Source organism: Notolepis coatsorum, assembly GCF_963971535.1.
Source record: "Notolepis coatsorum genome assembly, chromosome: 20".
Taxonomy (NCBI): Eukaryota; Metazoa; Chordata; class Actinopteri; order Aulopiformes; family Paralepididae; genus Notolepis; species Notolepis coatsorum.
This window is the reverse complement of record NC_140184.1, coordinates 29,357,389-29,383,120: the sequence shown is the minus strand read 5'-3', so window position 1 is coordinate 29,383,120 and position 25,732 is coordinate 29,357,389. Positions and strand designations below refer to the sequence as shown.

The following is a 25,732-nucleotide window of genomic DNA, read 5'->3' as shown; positions in this document are numbered from 1 at the left end:
CTAAAAATATAAATATTTTTCCTTAGGGAGCATATCTATGAAACTTGGCAGGCTGATTCATAACATAAAATAAATAAGAAAATGTATTGGGAGTTTTCTTGAATTTGCGTTGCCATGGCAACAGTAGCCGATAAAGGCCCAAAGAAGAATAGCGGACAAAACTATTATATAACTACATGGTACTACATGGTACTACAGGGTACTACATGATACTACATGGTACTACATGATACTACAGGGTACTACAGGGTAATACATGGTACTACATGGTACTACATAATACTACATGGTACTACAGGGTACTACAGGGTACTACACAGGGTAATACAGGGTACCAAATGGTACTACAGGGTACTACATAGTACTACATGGCACTACAGGGTACTACATAGCAATACAGGGTACTACATGGCAATACATGGTACTACAGGTTACATGGCAATACAGGGTACTACATGGCACTACATGGTACTACAGGGTACTACATACATGGCACTACAGGGTACTACATGGTACTACATGGTAGAAGTAATACCCTAAGTGTGACTGACTAGATGCATCGGGCATATGTCTAAAAATGGACACTATGTCACTTCACCTGAAGGGGCATATGACCGTTTATGGCTTCACCACTTTTTAGCTAACAATAAATCCTGATTTCACTAATCCTATGCAAAAAACACCTATCCCATCATTTACAATGATTGTTCAACTGCAAAAAATGAGTAAATGGTATCAATTCACCATGACTGGTTGAGGAAATAATGGATTTTGAAGAGTAGAAGCAGGTGCAAAAATGTGCATTTTCTTTTGCAGATCCCCAGGGTCTATCCTGATTGGTCAGATGGGATGGTGACAATATCTGTGTCATAGCCTGACCTGTGCTGATTGGCTGGAAGACGTTTTTTTCATAGATTAAAGATCCCCCCTCTCCCACCTGGCTAAATATATTGTATGGGGAAGTGGCCAAAAATGGTTACTTGGCCGGTAAATGGTTAATCATGATTTTGGCTGATGATAATAATGTTATTTGTAAATTGGAATAAATTGTCCAATAAAGGCAAAGTTATCCTAAAGTAATCAAATGTAATCAGGTTATGTTATTGTGTTGAAGTAATCCAACCAATTATGTTACTGATTACAATTGTAAACAGGTCATCTGTAAAGGGATACATTTTACACCCATCCCAACCCTGGTTTTGGATTAAAGCATCCACCAAATGGCATTGACCATAATTCACACAGCGGCCATTTTGCTCTTATGTCATGCTCAGATTGGGATTCCTTTCCACCCTTATGTTAAGTTATGCTAATAGCATAATGTTATGTTACACATAGTGAAGTAACATCGTCTCACCTGAAGTTCTTGACGTGATCCTCTACTGCAGAGAGAGACAGCGCATTGTTCACCGCGCTCACAAAGGTCACTGCCTGGGTGGATGAACCCCAATTCACATCTAGAGACAAAGAAGCAAAACCAGTGAATCAGCCTCAAACTATGGAGTAAGATATGTAGGTTACAGTACCGGATTGTATCTATATTGTGTTTGTTGTAAATCTACAGAAATGTGTTTATTGTTTATAGTAATATGGTACTGGAAGTTGAAATATTGTTTGTTGTATCTGTGTCTGTGTGTGGGATGGGCCACTTATGTGGCATGATACGTAAATAAAATCATTAATCTACTGTATGTACATCTACACACACCCAAACACCTACATCCACACATGTCACACATGACTGCGCACACACAGCTCACCTGGTTTCTTGACAGTAACGTAGATGTAGAGCAGGATCTCAATGGCGTATGTAAGGAGAGCGGCCCACCAGTTGATGACGAACATGACGCCGCAGCAGAGCAGCGCCCCCACCAGGGACAGCCACATGTTATAGAACTTATACCCTGGCCTCCATCCTACACAGGAAATGGATCATAGAAGGGACACTCAGATGAGTAACTGTGGACATGCTGCTGGACAAGTGTTTTGAGGCTGACAAGCTTTTGAGAACTATTTACCTGGAGACTTTGCGTAGGAAGCGTGGAAGCAGGAGAAGTTGATGAGAGCATATGACGCCAGGAAGAAGTTAGAGATGATGGGAGCAATGACGTTCAGATCACCTGAAGACGAGAACCAGAGTGCTGGGTTTAGTCCCACCAAAGACAATGCAGAGTGGCAGTACAGGCATGTAGATTACACTGGTAATTAAACTGACCAATAAGGATGAAGGCTACAGAAATGAAGAAGGTGAGGACATAGCCACGGATTGGCTCGTTGTTCTTTCCCTGGCCCTTGGCGAAGAAGTGCAGGATCGTGTAAATATTGTCTTTGCACAGAGCCTGAGGAAGGAGGGAGGTAGAGCAGGGTAATTTATATATGTAGCTAGTTCTAAGGATTTTACCAGTCTGCCATCAATGCAGCACTAAAGGGAAAATCCACTCTAAAACAGAATTTACATTTTGCTATTCCAATCTCTGACATTTAAGTCTACATGTGAACAAAAATGGACAACCGTCTAAGGTATAAATCAGAGCATCAAATCTCAAACCTGTGATGTCATCAAGTGACCCCTGTTGGAGTTGGTCCAATGACAATGAATTAGTAGCTGACTTTGTGGGCTTCATAGACATTTCGTTTGAGCTACTGTATTACATCTAAATGAGTAATTTTTAACCCTTTCACTACCACACTACAGAAGGTTAACCCTTTCACTACCACACCACAGAACCTTCTGTGGCGTCGTAGTGAAAGGGTTAACCTTCTGTATTGTCGCAGTGAAAGGGTTAACCATTTGGTAGTGTGGGGGTGAAAGGGTTAAATGTAGGGCTTACAGCTCTGAATCAGATAATGTACCCATATCCCACCATGGGTACTGTCATAGTGTTCTACTGGGAGTTGGTCCATTATTCATTGTCTATGGATTAGCTCCAAGATTTCTCTCTTGATGACATCATCACTAGAGTCGTGTCTCTCTGGTGTTCAGCTTAAGAATAAACAGATTTTCCCTTTAAATCTGCCAGGAGGAGCCAGGATTGAACCTTCAGATTACAAGACAACCATTCTACCTCCAGAGCCAATGCTGCCCATGTGGTGTAGATTCTATTTTAGGGTGGACTTTCCCTTTAATTCTTCATGCTAGTGAGTGAGACCGACCTGGAATACTTTGGGAGCGCTGACAAGGGAGGCCAAGGCAGAGGAGAGGGTGGCGGAGAAGGTTCCGGCAATGATGAGTGGACCAAACCCTGACACCATGGTCATCACCTGGAGGAGCGATATGGAGAGGAGAACAGACGGGTCAGACTGGAACCCAGGGCTTCCTGTTTCATTTAGGATATCTCAAACTCCATAATGAGAAGTCATCTTCTGCACACTTGAATCAGGACAGTTGCGTCCACACAGAGAGAAGCACGTATGGCAACTTTCCTTGGATAGACAACTTTCCAATCCTAAAGATCTTCCTCGGGTACTCTCAAACTCGACATTGTCAGAATTATACTTTCAGACCTTTGGGTGAGGGAAGGGGCACAATTATTAAAGGTGTGTGGTTGGTGTACCTGGAAGTTGTTCATCGCGCCAAACTTGCAGTTGTCTATAGCACAGGAGGAAAAGTTATATCCCAGCTCACAAGCGGCCACTGATGTCCCGTTGCATGGTATTCCAGCGGTGGTGGTGTCGTTTATGTTTCCTGTGGCGTCACGGACAACGGTGGCAGCTGGCAACAGAACAGGCACTGAGGTTAGGTCTGGTTTCTTAAATGTCTCAAAAATCTCAATTCACAGATTATCATTGCAAATTATTACAGCTTCGATGACACCTGAAATTATATGCATTGTGTATTTGTGTACACAAATGTGACCGCGTCCCCGACCGCCAAGAACCTTGGTGTTGTCCTCGACGACCAGTTGAACTTCTCTGCTCACATCGCAGCGACAACAGGGGCGTTTTTAGGGTTAGAAAACATTGGGGGCTTCAAAAAAAAAAAAAAGCAATTTTAGAGTAATTAGAGATGAATACTGAATAACTAGAATCATTAGAGGTTCTCAAAGTGAGGTCCAGGTCCATGAGAGGGATCTGGGCAGTCCCCATAGAAAATTCAAAGTTAACAGGACCAAATCATCAGTTTCTTATTTATTTATTTATTTAACCTTTATTTAGCCAGATAAAACATTGATCTGGTCCAAGAAGCCCCAAACAGGAGTACAAATATACATATATACACATATATATATATATATAATATATACATATACTGTACATACATACACACATATACACCAATAACAAAATAAAAACACAGTTAAGAATCATACACATAAGCAAATAAACAAACAAACAAACAAACATATGCACAGCCTATGTACAAAAGAAATAAACAGTTCATCTCTAGTCTTTACAGTTTTCTTCAATTGCATAAACACTCAAATCAAAAGTATTACACAATTATCAAAACCTTACACTCAAGGAGCAAAATATAGGCCCAGATTTGCACCCCTACAATGTCAGCCTCACACTTTTTGCAAAACAATACACACAGTGATTTGCAAAACACTAAACACACTTGCATTACATTAGACACAGAATGTCAAATTACCACACATATGAGCCAATTGGTTAAACACAGCCATCAGATGCACAAACACACCATTGCTTAATTGTAGATACACCAATCAGGTTTAAGCACTATAAAAATGCAGCAGGTGAGTTCACCTGTCTTCAACCAAAATGGAAGGAGAGTGAAGTACTGTACACAGAGAACGTGGAAATATACAATACATTCACCAAACACTACACAAGACAACCAATGATGCAGACTGATGAAAATATACATTTTCTCCCATTTTCCCAAATCAGTCAACATGGATAATCACAACAAAAAACTATCTTGCCAGATCCAGCTAGGCAAAGAGATAATGTCTAGTATTTTCTGTTTAAATTAAAAAAAAAACAATAATAATTGTTTTACTGTAATTTTAACCTGTACTGGATACAGTATTTTATGTTTGTCTGATATTTGCTGAGCTTACAGTGTTATGCACATAGTAGCATGAAAACTGGATGTATAGGTGTGATTCTCCATGTTGAAATGTTGACTGATTTGGTTATATGGAGAGAACATTTATATTTTCATCAGTCTGCATCATTGATTTGGGTATATGGTGAGAAAATGTAATTCTTTTCATCAGTCTGCATCATTGATTTGGGTATATGTAGATAAATCAATTATATTTTCATCAGTCTACAGCATTGGTCTTGTGTAGTGTTTGGTGAATTTATTGTATATTTGCACATTCTCTGCGTACTTTACTCTAATCACTGAGAAGTAGAATTGCTAAATGTGTTTTAGCAGCAGTGTGTGTAACTGGTTCAAACAGAATTAAGTCATATGAAACGTGTGTTTCATATGGTAACAAAATGTAGTTTTTATAAATTAGTGTATGGTTTTGACAAGTGTTTAATTTAGCAAAGGATCTGAGGTATGTTCTGATAATTGTGTGTGTGGTTGTGCTAATTGTGTGTTTTGAAACACCAGGCCCCGTTTTCAAAATCATGCTTAGGCAATCGAAAAAAAACTGTATTGTGTGTTTCATTATATACATATGTTTCAGTCTTCTCATAAAAAAAATATTAGATTTTGGGGTCTTTTCCTGCCTTTGGTCCGCTTTGCATTCACATCTCAAATGAACCGCAGCAGGGTTCACTTGCAAGAGTGAATGAGCTTTCACACCACCCCAAACCAACAGGACTATCCGAGGAAATGAACCAGGGTTCGATTAAAGCTTATTATAGGACACTGGACATGGGTATGGATGGCTCCAGGTGCTGCTGCGTTAAAGTGCACATCTTCAATATCTGTACTATTTAAAAGCACAGTGCAGGACACACTCAAAGGTTATCGCACCTCAGAGATGGCAGTGGACATGTATGACAGGACAAAGGCCATATGTAATGGCCTTTGGATTGAGGAAAGGCCAAAGGAGGAAGCAGAAAAGGATGGACGAGTATGTAGTTGAGTCATCTTGTGGCACAAGCTCAGACCTCAGCTCAGGAGATCAGCTGAGACAGAGACTGTTCTATCCAGTCGTCGACAGAATGCTGCAAGAGCTTGAGAGCAGGTTCTCATGAGTTGGATAACAACTTATGAGAGGCATACAGGCATGTTATCCAGCCTCAGACCAGTTTCTCTCAGTGGAATTGCTGCAACCCCTCGCCACACATTACAATATCCAACTATTGCCAGAGGAGATCACAGTTGCAAAGTGTTTCCTGGTCAGGACAGGCAGAGATGCAGTCCCTACTATCCAAAGTGTCTTTTCCCTCCTGGATGATAATAATAATAATAATAATAATAATAATAATAATAATAATAATAATAATAATAATAATAATAATAATAATAATAATAATAATAATAATAATAATAATAATAATAATAATAATAATAATAATAATAATAATAATAATAATAATAATAATAATAATAATAATAATAATAATAATAATAATAATAATAATAATAATAATAATAATAATAATAATAATAATAATAATAATAATAATAATAATAATAATAATAATAATAATAATAATAATAATAATAATAATGCATTTGATTTATAAGGCACCTTTCAGGACACTAAAATTATAGGATCAAATGAAAACTACTTACTAAAAATGGATGTTTAAAAGTACTAAAAACCAACAAAAAATACCAAACACTAACAAACATTCAGCACAGACAATGGGGATGCTGACATTAAAAAAAAAAAAAAAAAAAAAAAAAAAAATGTAAACAATTATTATTATTTTTTTTTTTAGATCCGGGGCTAGGAGAAAAACATCCGGGGCTAAAGCCCCGGAAGCCCAGGGCTAACGACGCCACTGAGCGACAACCAGAACCTGCCGATTCCTCCTGACCAACGTCAGAAGGATCCTCCCCTTCCTGACAAAAGAAGCCACCCAACTCCTCGTCCAATCAACAGTCATCTCCCGCCTCGACTACTGCAACGCACTGCTAGCCTCCCGGCCACTGCCACCAAGCCTCTTCAACTCATTCAGAACGCAGCGGCCCGCCTGATCTCAAACCTACCGAAGTCGGGCCATGTCACCCCACTTCTTAGGGACCTGCACTGGCTCCCCATTGCTGCACGTATCCGCTTCAAGGCCCTCGACCTAGCATACCGTGCGGCAAAGGGAACCGCTCCCGCCTACCTCCGGTCAATGGTCTCTAACTACACACCCTCAAGACCCCTACACTCTGCATCTTCTGGCCGCCTTAGACCTACTCCTATCCAAGCTCCGGGAGGGTCATCAAAGAGAAGCCGCCTATTCTCAGTCCTTGCCCCACAATGGTGGAATGAACTACCCACCCCAGTTAGGACAGCCGAATCCCGTCCAATCTTTCACCGTCGACTAAAGACGCACTTCTTCAACCATTATCTGAAATAGAATTTAAAAAAAATAATAATAATTCTAACCCTAACTAACCTTACTGTCATGCACTTGTCCTAATAAACTAACCTACATTGTAACATGCATTGTAACATGCAACACATAGATGATGCATATTGTTACTCAGCTGATAGAGTTGTATCCTTCCTGATGGCTTGTCGTACAGAACTTGTAAGTCGCTTTGGATAAAAGCGTCAGCTAAATGACTAAATGTAAATGTAAATGTAAATGAATGTGGACAGGGTTACTTTTAAAATGTATTCTGCTACAGACTACTGATTATTCACTTGAAAGTGTAACATAATGGACTGGATTACTCTGACACAGTAATGTAACCTGATTACATTAGGAAATAAGCCTCTTAAATGTACAGAATGGGAGGGTAAAACCCACAATCTACTCCAACTCAGACATTTGAGTGACATTATCGTCTTCCATCATGATTGATATAATTTCAAGTCGTGCATAATGATGTTTATGTCCTTAGAGGGAAGGAGACATTCCTCCAATAGACCTCTCAAATTATGTCATCGTTAGATTTTTTTTTTATCTCAGCTGGAAAAGATGATGTCCATTCAATAGAGTTGGGACAGACAGGGCTTGTAATGACCTATCATGTCACTGATATGCTGTATGCATAAGAAGGGTTCCAAAATGTATTTATATTGGTGTATTATCGTAAAGTTGGATATGTGGGATGATAGAATTATGCTATGCCAGTAAATAAATATCCACAGACATGCCTACTAACATTAGCCCCCCCCCCCCCCCCCCCCCTCCACACAACAATTGAATTGCATTGGATACTTACAGACACACAGGGCCACAGCAAGGTATGTAACTGCAGTGATTAAGATGGCCAGTAAGGTTCCTTTAGGAATAGCTGCCTGGGCATCCTGTAACAACAAAATAGAGTACTTTGACATTTTGAATTTCAGTTGATTCTTTTTCTTCACCTGACACAAATTTGCACATATTATATCCTTCAGTTTCCCAGAAATGGCATGTTAGCTTTATTAGCATTCATCATTGAACCCAAGGGGCACAGCTAGCTGCAAGCATTATGCTAGTATTGAAAGAGTCATTCACATATGTGTTTGAGGTAAAAATGTGCAACAATAAAGTGCAGTTATTTTTATCACCTCACATTATGTAAAAGAAATTATGTCCATAATGCAGTTGCCCTCTTTTATAATATATACTGATATAATATTCACCCTTAAATCACCAGAGATGTTGGCACCGGCCAGGATACCCGTTGCAGCAGGGAAGAAGATGGCAAACACTGAGAAAAATGACTCTCCATCTTCAAATTGTGGAGTAAAGTTTTCTACGAATATGTTCACTGTGAGAGAGAGAGAGAGAGAGAGAGAGAGAGAGAGAGAGAGAGAGAGAGAGAGAGAGAGAGAGAGAGAGAGAGAGAGAAAGAGAGAGAGAGAAATTGATATTACCATAACTTCATCCAGTTAAGTTGAAGTATTAAGTCTTAATCAAGTTTGTTTGCAGTAAGCATCACCATTGTATCCTTACAGTTATAACCGAAGTAGCCTTGGGATTTCTTATCATCGGTCGCAGGGATGAACGTTCCTACAAACACGTTGACGATGGCCGCCAGCAAGATGAAGAGCAGGACAATCTGAGCCTGTGGTTAGAGATGAAAATGTTATTTTACAGTGGATTCATTTTATAGACAGGACTCTTTCCTGAGTAGGTCCAATGATGTGCGTCTAACACAATCTACATCTCACCTTTGCCTCCCACTCCATCCCAGCAATTGATATGCACAGCAGCAATACCACCGTGATGCAGCCAATGATCCTGATGTCATTTACTTGATCCACCATTATGACAGAATTCTCCTGAGAGAGAGAGAGAGAGAGAGAGAGAGAGAGAGAGAGAGAGAGAGAGAGAGAGAGAGAGAGAGAGAGAGAGAGAGAGAGAGAGAGAGAGAGAGAGAGAGAGAGAGAGAGAGAGAGAGAGAGAGAGAGAGCGAAAGAGAGAAGAGGTGGGTGAGGGTTGGTTGGTTGGTTGGTTTGATTGATTGAAAACTTTATTAACAGATTGCAGAATGGGTACAGTACAGTACAGCTCAATACATACAATTGTTAAGGGGATGCAGACCAGAGAAAGACTTTCGTCTTGTTTACATCAGGGTCCCCCATTTTCAATTCATAGTGACATATATGACATACATGACATACAGATAGACAGTACTGCTACATCTATACATTTATGACATACCAGATTTGCAAATACAGTACTGTTTGTGATACAAAAAGAGTCCAGAAAATAGAGTATATACATTTGACGTAGAAACTGTACATTGGAGGAGGTTGGGTAGGTGGGGTTGGGTGGGGTGGGTGGGGGTCGTATAGTGTATCTCGTAGACCAGGCCCATTGCAAGTTGCTGTACTCTGTCATCTACTCTAAGCCATCCTAGGTTGTCAAAGTGGGCAGGGGTGAGGTGGGTTCTAGGAGTCAGGTCAAGCAGTAGTCTGACTAGTTTGTTTTGAGATGTTTGTAATTTTGTTTTTAGCGCCTTTGAGGTGCTTTGGTACCATGCGGTGCAAGCATAGTCGTAGTACCCTTGAATGAGTGCTCCTGCCAGAGTCTTCAGGGTATTCTTGTTTACCAGAGAGGATATCCGGTACAAGAATCGAGTTCGTTGGTTGACTTTTTTTTATTACATTGGATGCCATTTTGTCACAGGAAAGATTAGCCTCTAGGTGTAGGATGGAACTGCAGGTAGGTAATTTCATCTTTCCTTGTTACAATATAATTGTCACCCACTGTAACTGAGAAGCCGTCGGTCTTGCTGAGTTTGTTATTTGAACCGAAGAGAATGGACTCATATGCAGATTTTGCCTAGTTCCGAGCTGTTTTTTTTTTCAACCTGTAACTTGTTCTTGTCAGAGACCAGCAGGGCTGAGTCGTCCGCAAACAGGAACAAGTTGCAGTCACAAGCTGACATGTCATTTGCATAAATTAGGAACAGTAGCGGTCCTAGTATGCTTCCTTGTGGAACACCACAGCTCACTGGGAGGGGGGGGGGGGGGATAGGGTACCGTTTACCTCCACCATCTGTTCTCTCCCCTCCAGGTAGGATTGCATCCAGCTCACTGATAGACTATCAAAACCAATTGCTTTTAGCTTGTCAATCAGAATGGTGTGATTGACAGTGTCGAAGGCCTTTTGTAGGTCCAGCATGACCATGCCGCAGAGATTGGATGGTTGGTTGGGGTCATTAAGTGAAGATACATATTGATCTGGGAATAAGATATGTTGAAGCTTCATTTATTTTCGTTCCTCATTGAGCTGATCCATATACATACTATCATGACGTCCACCACAGTCTCAGCGAAGCCCACCACATACATGGCTACAGCAACCGCGTTGGCAAAGGCAAAGATCAGACCAATGGATCCGCCAAACTCTGGGCCCAAACTGCGAGATATCAGGTAGTAGGCCCCTCCTGGAAACACACACACAGGTGGATGATTAATCACCACACCACTCATCCATTGGCTTTCTGTCAGAAAAAATAACGGCTGCTATAAAACAGAGAGGGCTTTAGAATGTGACATTTGGCTACAGACTGGAACATTATGTCTTCATCTGAGCGACATGCCTTACTTCTGTCTAGTCCATCCTTGCAGCAAAAGATTTTATGTCAGAACATGTTAATGTTATCTCAGGTCAATGTATACTAAACTTTTAAACCATTGATGCCAAATGGATCCATAACCATTTTAGTTAAACATTAACTAAATATTAACTAATGAAGAAGATTATTTTGTGACGCTACAAAATACCATGTGTATTTGTTTAAACATTTCATTCAGTATGTTTTAAGATGAACCGTGAATATAGTTACTTATTGTGGCGATTTATGATGCATTGACCACATACCTCCCCTGACCACTCCGTTGGTGCAGATGGCAGACATGGAGAGACCGGTGAGAGTGGTTACAACACAGCTCAGAGCAATGACCACAATGCCCAGACCTGTAAAACACACATTCAACAAATCTATAAGTCTTTCTTAACAAGAAAGAGATTGAATGTAGCTGTGCAACACTGTTACACTGCAATAGAATAGAATAGAATAGAATAGAATAGAATAGAATAGAATAGAATAGAATAGAATAGAATAGAAATACTTTTATTATCCCAAGGGAAATTTTACACTACAAATCTCTCAACATTAAACATTTAGACAGAACAGGTCACAAATAAGAATAACAAAACCAATAAAATTGCCTAAGAATAAGAATAGAATAGAATAGAATACAAATTTAATAAAATATAAGAATAGTGATTGCGTTCGTCACCAACCCCGGAGCTGTGAGCTGGATTCGCCTGTTCGAATCCAGCTCACAGCTCCGGGGTTGTCACCAGCTTGGCTGGCCGTTCACACTAATACAATTGGCTGTATTAGAGGGTGGGAGAAGCTGGCGGGGTGGGTCTGGGTCGTTGTAAACAGCGACTCCTACAGTTCGGTCGGGGCGCCTGCTAAGCGCGGATAGGACCTGAGTGGGATAGTGTGATCCTTCCACACGCTATGCCCTCTCAGGGAGGATCCGCACTGCCAGGTGAAAAGAAGCGGTTGATTGGCTGGACGTGTGTCGGAGGAAGCATGTGATAGCCTCCACTCTCCCAGATGATCTGACTGTGGGGGGTAAGTGCGCAGCGACCAGGAAGGGGATTGGGAATTGGCATACGACTAACATTGGGATGGGAGAAAATCGGAGGAAAATGGAGGGGGAAAAAGATCAATAAAAAAAATATATATATATATATTAGTGCTGTCAAACGATTAAAATATTTAACTCGATTAATCGCATGATTGTCCATAGTTAACTCGCGATTAATCGCAAATTAATCGCATTTTTTTTTTATTTTATTTTTTACCTTAAACAGATCTTTTTCAAGTTCCAAGTTTTAATACTCTTATCAACATGCGAGTCAACAAATGCTTGCTTTGTGCAGCCATTTAACACAAACGGATGACCCTCATGCATTGCAAATTTGCATCAAATTCAAAACAGTGATGCACAAAATAACTTAAAAGAAAATAATAATTTAAAACAATGAATAAAGTGTGCATGAAATAATAGGGGAAAGAAAACGTTAGGAACTTGTTACATTCACACACACAAGGGCTGATTAATCACACACCCCCCTCTCTCCCTCACACACACACTCTCCCAGCTCTTTTTCTCTTTTGCCCCTCATCTCTCTCACCCCCCTCTCTCTCTATATCTCACACACACACACACACACACACACACACACACACACACACACACACACACACACACACACACACACACACACACACACACACACACACACTGGTCGGACAACACAGAGGCCCTCTACAGGAAGGGACAGAGCAGGCTGTTCTTCCTGAGGAGACTCAGGTCCTTCAATGTGTGCAACAAACTGCTGCAGTCTTTTTACCAGTCTGTTGTGGCCAGCATCCTCTTCTATGCTGTGGCATGCTGGGGAGGCTACATCAACTCAAGGGACACCAACAAGCTCAACAAGCTGGTGAGGAAGGCTAGCTCCGTGGTGGGAGTCGAGCTACCTAGACTTGAGGTGATGGTAGAGAGGGGGATGATAAGGAAGCTGGATGCCATCATGGAGAACCCCTACCACCCCCTCTACGACGAGCTAGTCAAGATGAGAAGCTCGTTCAGCCACAGACTCATCCCCCCCCGACACTCAACTAACCGCCTCGGACAGTCCTTCATACCAGCGGCCATCAGGCTCCACAACAGTGGGCAGCGACTAGCAGCCTCCAGGCCCCACAACAGGGGGCAGCGACAGCGACTGCTACCAGACATTGACCTGGGACTTATAGGAACCCAAGGGGGACAAAGTAGACTACCCTGGTACTTTGATTAATGTATACTCAGTAGATAGTAAATTATTATAACACTACCTCTTGCATACTGCACCTCATGTGACACTGTGAATAATGTGAATATTCCTCAGCTAGTCAGATAGTAAATTATATTGACCATATTGATCAAATTGTTTACACTGCCTGTGTTGTCTTTTACTACCTGTATACTGTGTTGTTTTACTACCTGTACCCCTCCCCCCCTCCCCCCCATGCTGCTATGATGCCTGAATTTCCCCAAGGGGATCAATAAAGGAATATCTTATCTTATCTTACATACACACACACACACACACACTTCAGAAACAAACATAGTATCAATGAGAGCATCAATAATACACCGGAGTGAAGTCTAGTAATTTTTTTTTTTTTTTTTTTTTTTTTAGTTAATCTTGAGTTAAAAAAATTTGTGGCATTAATAGAATCGGGAGTTAACGCGATATTAACGCGATATATTTGACAGCCTTAATATATATATATAAGAATAGTATAGAATACAAATAGAATAAAATATACAGTAAATAAATACAGTAAAACTACAGTAGGTGAAATATTGCACAGTGCTGTTTCAAAAGTAAGAGTCCAGGAAGATGTGTTCAGTGATGCAGTGAGGCACAGTGATGCATTGTATAGTCTGATGGCTGTTGGAATGAAGGACTTCCTGAACCTATCAGGTGTTCAATTTGAGTGGCCATTCAAAACTATTTGGTTGTGAAATAGCCCCCCTCCACTGCCCACCCACGGTCACCTTGAACACCTTGAGAAACTATGTGGAGTTGTGATGCGTCTAATTATATGGGGAGGCCGGAGGCTAATAACTCACAGCAGTGTGTTCTACTCGGGCTCTACCTGTTGCCTTCTCAAAACCGCTTAGTTATGCTCCGTGAACAAAGCTACTGCCGATCAATAGCTCCTTAAGCAATGGCTGCACAGCCGCACACACATTATACAGTGTGTATTATGCTCTGTCACTCTCTATTATTCTCTCCCTTTTTCTCTCTCTGTTTCTCTCTCTCTCTCTCTCTCTCTCTCTCTCTCTCTCTCTCTCTCTCTCTCTCTCTCTCTCTCTCTCTCTCTCTCTCAAACATACACACATACACACACTTTTCATAAAGCATTGCATGTCAGAGTAGATTGTTGGCACAGGGAGTTCAATGTAAGTTCTAAGTAGACCTTGCAGTTTGACCTGTTCAGAATGAAGGACGCCTGTGCCTATCAGGCTGGCCTTCTCTTGAAGTTGCCCCAAGATAATCATTCCCTGCTGGGTAGATCTCTAGTCTCCAGCAGCACTGACCACACCAGCTTTGATGTGTGTATCCTCACAGCCCAAACACATAGGTCTGTCTGCTCTCACCCTGACAACACTATTAACATAGCCTAGCTGGGGAATCACATTGTTTGTAAATAGAGAGTGGCTGCTACAGTAGACTCTTTCAGGTATATTGCATGTATAGTGAGGGGCATCACTCACCGCTCACTCAGCTCTAGCACTCACCCCAGCCATCATGTACAGCTATAGCACTCACCCCAGCCAACATGTACAGCTCTAGCACTCACCCCAGCCAACATGTACAGCTCTAGCACTCACCCCAGCCAACATGTACAGCTATAGCACTCACCCCAGCCAACATGTACAGCTCTAGCACTCACCCCAGCCAACATGTACAGCTCTAGCACTCACCCCAGCCAACATGTACAGCTATAGCACTCACCCCAGCCAGCCTGTACAGCTATAGCACTCACCCCAGCCAACATGTACAGCTATAGCACTCACCCCAGCCAACATGTACAGCTATAGCACTCACCCCAGCCAACATGTACAGCTCTAGCACTCACCCCAGCCAGCCTGTACAGCTATAGCACTCACCCCAGCGAGCCTGTACAGCTATAGCACTCACCCCAGCCAGCCTGTACAGCTATAGCACTCACCCCAGCCAGCCTGTACAGCTATAGCACTCACCCCAGCCAGCCTGTACAGCTATAGCACTCACCCCAGCCAGCCTGTCCGAACACCCAGGACAGTCGGATGAACAGCATGACACCCCAGATGTTCAGCATGCATCTTACCTGTGGAGGGCAACACAAGAGGTTAGTTATTGTTTCAAGTGAGGGATAGCAACAGCATTATGTTGATGGACCACATTGTAAACTGTATATCTAATGTATATCTGTGTATAATAGAAGGTAATGTGACTCTAGACTGTATTGTCAAACCTAGCTTGGCTATGTTGTATCATGATCTTGGTTTCCATGACAAATTGGGTTATAGCATTACGAGTTTACTCATGCTGTAAAGGAATGTGAATCACTACCCACTTTCAAAAACACTCTCAAAGAACACCTACAGGAGACTGCAATTCGAAACTGGCCCCTGCAAATGTCCTAACCCAACCCCTTCCAATGTACAGTAAATGACCAAGTATGGCTTTGTCAATATTCCAATGTACAGTGTACAGTGTGCCCCACCCACCCACCCCTTACCCAACCCCCCCCACCCCACCCACCCAACCACCTCCAATGTACAGAAACATCAGTGGCCAATCAGATCGCGGAAAAATGCAAGTTAGTTGGTAAAAGTATTGACGCATACTGTCTATCTGTATGTCGTTTGTGTCATATATGTTATGATTAATTGAAAATGGGGGACCCTGATGTAAACAAGACAAAAGTCTTTCTCTGGTCTGCATCCCCTTAACAATTGTATGTATTGAGCTGTACTGTACTGTACACATTCTGCAATCTGTTAATAAAGTTTTCAATCAATCAATCAATCAATCAATCAATCAATCAATCAATCAATCAATCAATCAATCAATGTCTTGTCACTCACTTTCTCACAACATTTCTGGGATTCTGTTTGCATCCTAGCTCCAGTAGAGTCTATTTGATTTGACAGCTGTGCTACTGACAAATGAACAAATTAATGAATGAATGGATGGATGAACAAGTGAATGAATGAATCATTGCATTCATATAGCACGTTTCTAGATACCCAAAAAAAGATTCAATGTGGAAATTGTCTCCTCCAACACCAATGTGTAGCACCCACACTTGGGCTATGTAGGCTCAATGGCTGCCATTTACTGGCACCAGGCACACAACACACAATGACTGAAAGGCTTGGGAGACAAGGATTGATAACAGCCAATTAATGAGAGTGATGATTAGGTTGCATTGATGTCAGAGGCCTGATTGGGAATTTGACCAGGAACATCATAGAACCTCCTACTCTTTACGATAGACACCCCTTGGTTATTTGCGACCAAAATGAGTCTGGACCTTCATGATACTCAACTATCTCAACTGAAGGATGGCACTTGCAAGTGTACAGTGTCTCTGTCACCGTGACTGCCAAGTCCAGAGGACTCCCTACTGGACAACAACACTACTTTCTGATAGCTCCCCAGCTGGGACTCAAACCCGCAACTTTCCGATCATGGGCCCGGAACCCTACCCATGTAGCCACGCTACCAGACAAACCTGTGTCCAATACACTGGCTTTGGTTTTATAAAGCCTACTTGTAAAGCCCTGTTGTGTAAGAAGTGGACAGGGAGAGCCTCCGCTGGCGAGGCGACAGTAACCCAGAGAGACCCTGCTCCTATAAAGCAGCAGGAGGCCATCGTGGCCCCACCTCACTCACCAGGACACCTTTTATCCATCCGAACTTTACTCCTCCTCCTTGGTTCTCGATGGGGGCGGCAGACTCCAGGTCATCAGAGGGGGTCCCCCCGCTCCCCTCTCCATCGTCCTCCACAGTGTCTGGCACAGAGATCGCTCCATTCTGGAATGAAGAAGAGGGGGCTAAGATGTCAATTTGGCATGAAGGAGGAAAACAGTCTTTACAGAGCACACGGATTTATGTGTGTGTGTGTGTGTGTGTGTGTGTGTGTGTGTGTGTGTGTGTGTGTGTGTGTGTGTGTGTGTGTGTGTGTGTGTGTGTGTGTGTGTGTGTGTGTGTTATTTTTAGGTCCTCCATCACGCTGTTTAAGCATTCTACTGTGAAGCCAAGCATGTTCAACCTGTGCAATGATAATTCCATGTTCTCTAATATTACAGCTAACACCCCTGATGTATTTGTGGTAAATGAACACCTTAGGGAGGTGTCCATTCTTGAGGTTGGCTGTACTTTTGACTACAGCTTAGAAGAAGCCTTCCTAACCAAAATGCTGAAAATACCATTACAGCAGACCATCTCACAGCTAGGCTACAGATGTAAACTCCTAGTTTTTTTATCTTTGGCAGCCTAGGGCATGTGCACAAGTTGGTTGTGAGGGGCCTACAAATAGCCGGTCTCCCCAAAAGGAAGGCCAAGCAGTTAGCCAGGTACTGCTGACCAGTTCGATCCCCTGGCCCGGCAGCAAAACTCTGGGTGGGAATAAATAACGCTCTCCCGTCCTTAAATACCAACTGCTGAAGTGGAGTTGCTCAGTGGCCAACAGTGTCAGACTGTGGTTGTACTGGGCAGCTCCCAGGTGTGAATGTATGTAACTGTGTGAATGTGAAGCAGGGCATTGCTGAAAAAGAGCATCCGTGAACATTTTTAAAAAGAGCAAACCTACCCTGGGTAAATGAAAAGATTAAACAGACATAGGTTTTTTGCAATCAATGAACAATACTTTAGAAGACTTTAGACAAGGCCACGGTAGTTTATCAGGGCTACAGTTTGTTTTATAGGTACTTCAGAATGCTTCTGCAACATGGTATAGGCAGCATCTTTGAATGCCAATTTAGTGATAATTTGGGAACTCCCTGTGACCAACCATTGGTTCCCACCCCTAAATAAAACATGGCTGTAAGAGGTGTTTCTGTCAAGGTGTTGTAATGATTATAGACTAGGTGGCATAAAACCGTGATACAAAAACCTTGCCTTCCTTGTGCATATTCCCAAACTACCAAAATATGTGAGGAAAGTTTGCAAAGCATTGTTGAGGTATGTTGAATAATGCTCTTTTGTTCCATAATCTAATCAGGCCTAGTTTAAGGCACCCAAGACCTCTATAACCTAACCTATTTTGGTAAACCACCAAGACCTATAACCTATTTTATTTTGCAACCCAGAGCAGTACAAGGTTGTAAAAAATAAGGCACTAAAAAATCACCTAACTGTGTCAATTACTGTGTATATTTAGTGACTCATCTCATTGTCTTTCAAGTTTCAAGTGTTTATGTGACGACGTAATGAGCTGCGGTGCTGATGGGTTGTGGTTGATGAAAGTATAGTATGTCTCAACTGACACATGAATCATTACAAGACAACTATAAAACACACGTCCCTTGCCATGGCTATCTTCCTGTCGTCTGTCTTTAACCTGAGTGTGTGTGTTAGGACAAAGATGAGGTGAAGGGGTCAACGAGCTGAATCCTTGTCCCACACACGTCCACGTGTAAACGGGCGACGATGGCCGAGACTGACAGTACTAAGGGACACGAGCACAGTACATACAGTCCATTCAACCCTGTGTATTTACAGAGAAGAAAGGGAAAGCGATGTGTGAGAACGTAGTGCAGAAAGAAATTAATGGGAGTTTAGGGGCAAACATCCTTATAATTGGGATTATGGGTGCAAAAAATGCCTTAGAACAATGGATAAAGAGTTGAAGAGAAATAGGCTACAGTTTAGACCAAATAATATCAATATCATGTAATATCATATAATATCTCAAATAATTGTCCCATTTCTCACATATCTGTGACTGGTTTTGATCAAACTGCCCCTTATAAGCCAATAATGCCTTCCAAATTCAGTTAATGTGGCTAAAGAACCTTGATATAATTGACTTATCCTTGGCCATAGTCATGTATAATTACAAATACATAAATAGTTTCTAATGTACACACGAAGCACGCATACGTACTCACTACTCACACAGATTCATTTTCTGCACACTCTCTGCACACATACACACACACACACATACACAACCACGCGCACGCACACACACACACTTCCTCACCTTCTGAAAGACATTGTGGAGCTCCTGCAGAGATGGCCGGACTGCGCGGTGACCACTCACACTGCCGGCGTTGCGATAGAAGTCGATGTTGGGCACCCGGTCCAGGGTGTCATGGCCGAAGGCGCTGACCACCGACGGCCGAACATCCCGGTGTTCCCCATCGGAGTAGCCGTTACCGGTGGTCGCAGAGAAGGAGGTCTCCTCATAGTTTGGGGGCTCGTCTCCAGACCTGTTATAGGCTGGGTTGACGTTCTCCCCACCGCTAGACTTAAACCTCTCCATCAGGAATGCTAGAGGAAATTCTCAGATCCGACAGGTCAAAATTAAGCAGCGCTTAGTCTTCAGTCATTCAATAATGTTATAAAAGACCAGACGACCACATAAGAATGTATGGACTGGTATTGTTGGTCTTATACACTCTCGTACCATAGACTGGTTTATCTGCTAAAACATAATAGGTAGTAGCTCAGTAGCTGTCCTCTACTACCCTCAGCCTGTCATTTATAGATTGAGTTTGGCCCTGATGCCCTACCTTTATACCCTCTGAGTCCCAGGGCCACACATCGGCAACCAGCTATTGGTTAACCCTCTGGATCTACCTCAGAAAACTGAGCGAGGGGTGTCAGATATGTCCTTGTTCCATCCCAGGGGACACAAAGGCATTGCTTAACGATTAACCAAGTCATAAACGCCAAAGGAGAGATAAAGGCCCTCATTGCTGGAGTTTGGAGAATTGATTACTAATATTATTGTCTGAAGTGCAGGGCAGAGCACATTTTGTTCTGTGGGGGGTTTATTGGGCTGTGGTTAGTATTCTCTTGGGATGAATCATGAGGGAACTTCCTGGACAACTGGTGTCCGCATGGAAGTTTACAATTTAGGAAATGTCACAATGACCAACTAGGAAAGGTTCCAAGGTTAAACACAGAGATATGTGTTGTGACTGAGGCCCAAAGTATGTCAATAAGGACTCATTCTTATGGTGGGCAGTAAAACATTCTAACTTTGTAACGGATGCAGCACTGATATATTGCACTATGGGACCGCTGTAGCCGGGGTCATGCTAACTGACATATTGGCACCATAAAGGTTACACAATTCATTTAGAAACATCTTATTATGAGTATCATGAACTCAGGGGTCTAGAGGTAATGAGGCCGAACAGTAACCACAAGGTCGCTGGTCGATCCCCGGAACAGACAGGAGGGTGTACTTGTGAGCTAGCGATTAGAGGGTGGCTGCAATTACATCGATGGTGCCAACCTTCTCTGCTTAAACGCCCTTGAGCAAGGCACTGACCCCCCCCAAACTACTCCAGGGGCACTGCACTGCGGTCGACCCTCGGCTTTGACCTCTCTGAAGAAATGCATATGTGTGTATAACTAGGAGGGATATGCGAAAAGACAAATTGTGAACATCATAATCATAATTATATTCACCATTCTATGTAATGCATTGAGAGGGAACGGTTGACTGGTACAGTAGGTTTGGACATTATTAAAGTAAAAAGTGAGAGTTAATATGAGACCGTGGGGAACAGGCTGGAGGCACTTCTCTCCAGCCACATGACTCCTGAAGTGCCTTGAAAAGACCTCTTAGCAGGCAAACGTCCTTATTACTGCTGCATGTCAGTGATTTATGTTCCCTGAGTGAATGGCAGCCTAATGACTCCATATCTGACCTTGGCTAATTCAGAAACGCAGAGAGGGAGAGTGGAAAGAAACAACAAATCTTCTGCACGTGTCTTTAACAGCAGGGTAAGAAGAGATAAACAAGCAATGGCAAGAAGCCAATCAGAGTCCATCTCGTTGATTCAGAGACGAGTTATTTGATGGAATATACTTGTATGATTACAAGTGAAAAGCAGGGCGTATTGCCCACAGCTAAAATTGGTTCCCATAAATAAGAAGGTTGTTGATGTATTTGAAATAAGAAATTCCACCCTACAATAGAATTCACATGGTTATTTCTATAACACCGTAATACTCCTGGAGTTGCTCCATAGACAGTGAATAGTGGAACAACTCCTAGGACACTATGACATTGCCCATGGTGATATGGTGAGTAGATTTCTTATATAATACTAATAATAATAATAATAATAATAATACATTTTATTTGTTTTCTTCACAGCAGTGAAGACACCTTACCTTAAAGTTTTGTACCTAATTTTCTGCATTGTACCTCACTGTTTACTCATTTTACTCACTGTACTTAGATTGTACCTAGGTTGTACTTTAGATTGTATATTGTACTGTATTTTTTACTTACTTTTTACTTACTTTCTTACTTACTTTTTTTTTTACTGTATGAAGCACACTCTCATGGGCTCATACAGAACCAAGCATTTCACCGTAAAGTATGTGTATTTTATTGTGACTTGAAACTTGAACTAGACACAAAATAGACATAAATTAAAACATATTGATTTAATTGTCCAAAATCGTTGGAATATCACAATGTAAATTGGTGCTCTTAAAGTGGATTCTCCCTCTTAATTGTATAACAGATCTTAACATCTTACATTTACATTTAGTCATTTAGCTGTTTTTATCCAAAGTTACATTTCTGGCAGCTAAGGGTAAGTGGCATTTTTCGTCAAATAGTGTTGAACTTCAGTGTTACACTCTGAGTGCATAGTAGTATAATGATAGTAACATAGTACATAATATGCACTATTAAACAGGATAATATGGTGGTAAAGGACCATACCAGTGTTTTTGTTCCAATTCATTCTTGCCTTTATACAAAAATCAAGGCACCCTTATTTTCTTTTACCATTACTGAAACATGTGGTAGTTATTTTCTGCCAATTCGCCACTACTCCCAATGTATCTGAAAATGTGTCTTAAACATTCATTAATTTTCAGATACAACAGAAGAAACCTATGGCAGTGGTGACTCAGCAGAAAATAACTTAAAATATGTTCAGTAACGGTAAAGATTATGAAAAAAGAACAGTGTCTTGATTTTTGTATCAAGGCAAGTCAAGATTCACACAGATTCATGCTAAAAGTGCATTTTTATAACATGTATAGGAAGTCACTTATTATCAATTATTAACCATAAATGTTATAAAACATTTCATCATAGTTAATAATTACCTGCTGGTTGATTTGGTAAATGTCATACCGTGTCAACAATGTCAACATTATATGTATCATAGTTGATAGATTTTAATTTTTAAAGTTGATCGGTTCCGTCAGCCTACAATTTTTACTAAATAAAAGAATGTTGACCCAATTCTCATGTGATTACAAATATATTTAAATGTAGATTTAAACAAATGCCTGTCTCCCATAAATGCCTGATTAAAATAATCGTTAAAAAAAGTAAGTAAATCAAACAAATGACACATTTATAAAACATACTCAAACATGCATCAAGCAGCCATGATATTATCACTGTTTTATGGAATTTTTTGTATTGCAGTCAGTTAACCAGGAGACATTCTACCTAAATTTGTGTCCAAGTGCATAGAAATAGTAATACAAGCTAATAAAATGATTTATGGACTATGTGAATGAATGAATGAATGAATGAATGAATGAATGAATGAATGAATGAATGAATGAATGAATGAATGAATGAATGAATGAATGAATGAATGAATAGTTTTATTTTCGGTCTTTGTTTACAGATCAATCAAAAACACACATGTGGAGACTTTCAAAAGGAAAAGAAAAAAAGAAAAAATCACAAATGTACATATTCAAAGTAAGCTCACACACAAAATCCAAACTCAATGACCGAAAAACGGAATAGGCTGAAGCACATGCTTATTTTTGCCTATGTTGAGAACTTAACTGAACAAGCGATAGAGCTATTCTTATCATGTAAAATCAAGGACATGCCTTGTGAAGTCCGAAGACCAGAGGTAATAATAATAATGATTGATAATCAGTAATAGATAAGGTCCATAGTACAGAAGATGGACTAAACCATAGCATTGTTCACCCAGCAGAGCTGTTGTGAGGGGCTTAGGGTATCACTGAGCTCCATTGCACAATATGTCATCATCATCACCATGGAATGGAATGGAACACAACCAAATAGTACAATCCAACATAGCAACGCTGCTTGCTAATGCATAATGTTAGGTTATGGCTATAACCAAGTTCTATGAGTAATGGTGACGCTCAGCATCACACTTGCACTGTACTTCACTTCGTGCACGTGCACTGAATAAAAAATTCCACCATGTACCTTTACATCCCAACATTCGTCTGGCCACACCCCCATCCGCTTACCTTCATAAGCAGGTGTGTGGTCACCTACTCGCCTCCTTCCCAAACTTTCACCACAAGGCGAGATCAAGGGCCGCAGCGGCGTCTGATGCTGAGCGTCACCATTACTCATAGAACTTGGTTATAGCCATAACCTAACGTTCTATTTCGTAATGGATCTCGCTCAGCATCACACTTGCACAAGGGAGGCTGAGCGAGAGCCATAGCCCGACAAATGTACCCCGCTGAGGCCCCCCACAACCATCAGATCGGGGAGGGCCGAGCCCCCCGACCCTCCCTAATGGAGGATACCCTCCCTATTGGAGGCTTACGGGAGGGAGACGGATCTGACCGTGCGAAGAGGCACTCAAGCAACTCAACGCACAGGGTGAGCAGACTGTGGCTTGACCCCACGACTACACACACGCACAACCCGCATGCCACCCGGGAACGAACGGAAGGAACAACCTCGTTACTGCCCCCAGAATCACGGGGTCAAGAGAAAACCCAACCCCGTGGCAAGACCGTAGCAGCGGAGCGCGAAGGAAGACCCAGACCCACTGAAGGGAGGGGGCCCGGAGAGGTCAATGACGCCAGGCATCAAGACCCCACCAGGTGGTCACTTAGTGACACCGCCCCCCACATCGCCAGTGTATTCGGATAAGGCCCCTCCAAGAGCGGGCCCTTTCCCCCCAATAGCACACCGTCTGGCACACTGACCCTGCAGAACAGGCAGTCAGCATGGCCGTAAGCACACAAAAGGTCAACCAACGGAAGCAGGCAGCGCACCGGGGAAACCAGGCAACAGGCTGTAACCTGAGCCTGGAGCACTGTGGACGAGACAGGTGCCAAAGGAGTCAGCTGAAAACAGCCGCCCCGGCGGAAGGGGCGTATGCTGGCGTTGTTGATCACCATGACAAAGCCTCCATTAAAAAAAAACCACCCAGAGGGGTTGAGGCAGAGAAGGCTGACATGATTGGCAGACGTCATGAACGTGCAGGGGCACACTCAACCGGGTAACCCGGGAGTTGACTCTGCTCCAACACACCAGGGAACCAACCACCCTGTCGTTACCAGATGCGGTGGTTGTTCCTATAACCCCTCAAGAAAAAACTCCAAAACACACCTGCGGGTATACACTGGCTACACCGCAGTACAAGTGTTTCAGTTTTCAAAAAAGGGTTATCCCAGGCCTCCGGTATCAACGAAACTTTACTTCGGACCGGGCCCGGCGGCACGGGAAGCACAGGATTACCAGAGGAGGTCCAAGACCACCCCAACAGCCCTCTCTTCGCCACGCGTGAGAGAGGAGCGAAAATAATGGAGAACCAGCCCTAAGCACACCGCACTTGGTATTCCCAGGCGGTCTCCCAACCAAGTACTAACCAGGACCGAACCTGCTCTAGCTACCGAGATCGGACGAGATCGGGCGTGGACAGGTTGGTATGGCCGTAAGCCATTACGATAGTGCAGAGTACAACATGTACCCAACATAGGGTCTCCATAATGCCTAACCCTGTGACACCCGGACCGACCCGGCATTTTTCCCCCCGAAAAAAGCACAAGTCCTTCAGGGTACCAGAACAGCAGATCTGCATCCCCAGCGGACAACGGGTTAACTGACCTGGACCAGCGTGACCAGACCAGTCCCGTGTCCTAACCATGCCGACATGCCCACTCCAGGAGAGGGGGTAGGTATGCGTGTCGATCTAAAACATGAAAAGAGGGCGCCACCCAGACGGTCCCATTTGGACCGTGCTCAGTGGCCCACCCCAAGGGCGCGAGACCCCTCTACCTATGTTCTGATCTATTCCGTTAACATCCCCCAGATATGAACGAGAATTCATCGAGACAACCTAGTAAACACATCAATGGATAGTCTAGCAAGACACCAAACATTGTTCTTCCAAGTCGCCTGGGAGAACGACACGGAGCCGTCGTGCTTCATGTACCTTCCTCTTTTTATTCAAAAAAGAAAGAACACAGACTGACATGAATCCCTCGTGACGCCGCTGAGGGTAATTTTTTTTTACATTTTTACATCCCACCACCCTCCCATAGGGAGGAGACGGAAATCCCCAGAGAGACTTCCCACGCGAGCTGTATAGATTGAAAAGAATATATTGCAACATTGAGCCATGTAAAATTTGGGTTAGGGCTCTCCGAGGAGGAGGCACTGGACCAATACACACTC

The 25,732-nt window shown here is 42.4% G+C and overlaps 1 protein-coding gene across 1 annotated transcript in view; it reads right to left on the bottom strand.

Moving 5' to 3' along the window:
- Positions 1-19,594, bottom strand: part of slc12a1 (solute carrier family 12 member 1) — a gene marked incomplete at both ends in the record, with an annotated part of 35,729 nt that extends 16,135 nt beyond the window's left edge. The window contains 15 exons of the mRNA XM_084337750.1: positions 1,358-1,457; positions 1,761-1,916; positions 2,019-2,120; positions 2,216-2,339; positions 3,154-3,261; positions 3,555-3,712; positions 8,261-8,345; positions 8,667-8,794; positions 8,980-9,091; positions 9,198-9,308; positions 10,782-10,921; positions 11,359-11,454; positions 15,349-15,424; positions 16,999-17,139; positions 19,313-19,594. Coding sequence (XP_084193876.1) covers positions 1,358-1,457; positions 1,761-1,916; positions 2,019-2,120; positions 2,216-2,339; positions 3,154-3,261; positions 3,555-3,712; positions 8,261-8,345; positions 8,667-8,794; positions 8,980-9,091; positions 9,198-9,308; positions 10,782-10,921; positions 11,359-11,454; positions 15,349-15,424; positions 16,999-17,139; positions 19,313-19,594 — 1,919 coding nt within the window. The remainder of the gene's footprint in view (positions 1-1,357; positions 1,458-1,760; positions 1,917-2,018; positions 2,121-2,215; positions 2,340-3,153; positions 3,262-3,554; positions 3,713-8,260; positions 8,346-8,666; positions 8,795-8,979; positions 9,092-9,197; positions 9,309-10,781; positions 10,922-11,358; positions 11,455-15,348; positions 15,425-16,998; positions 17,140-19,312) is intronic.
- Between the last annotated feature and the right edge of the window lie 6,138 nt (positions 19,595-25,732).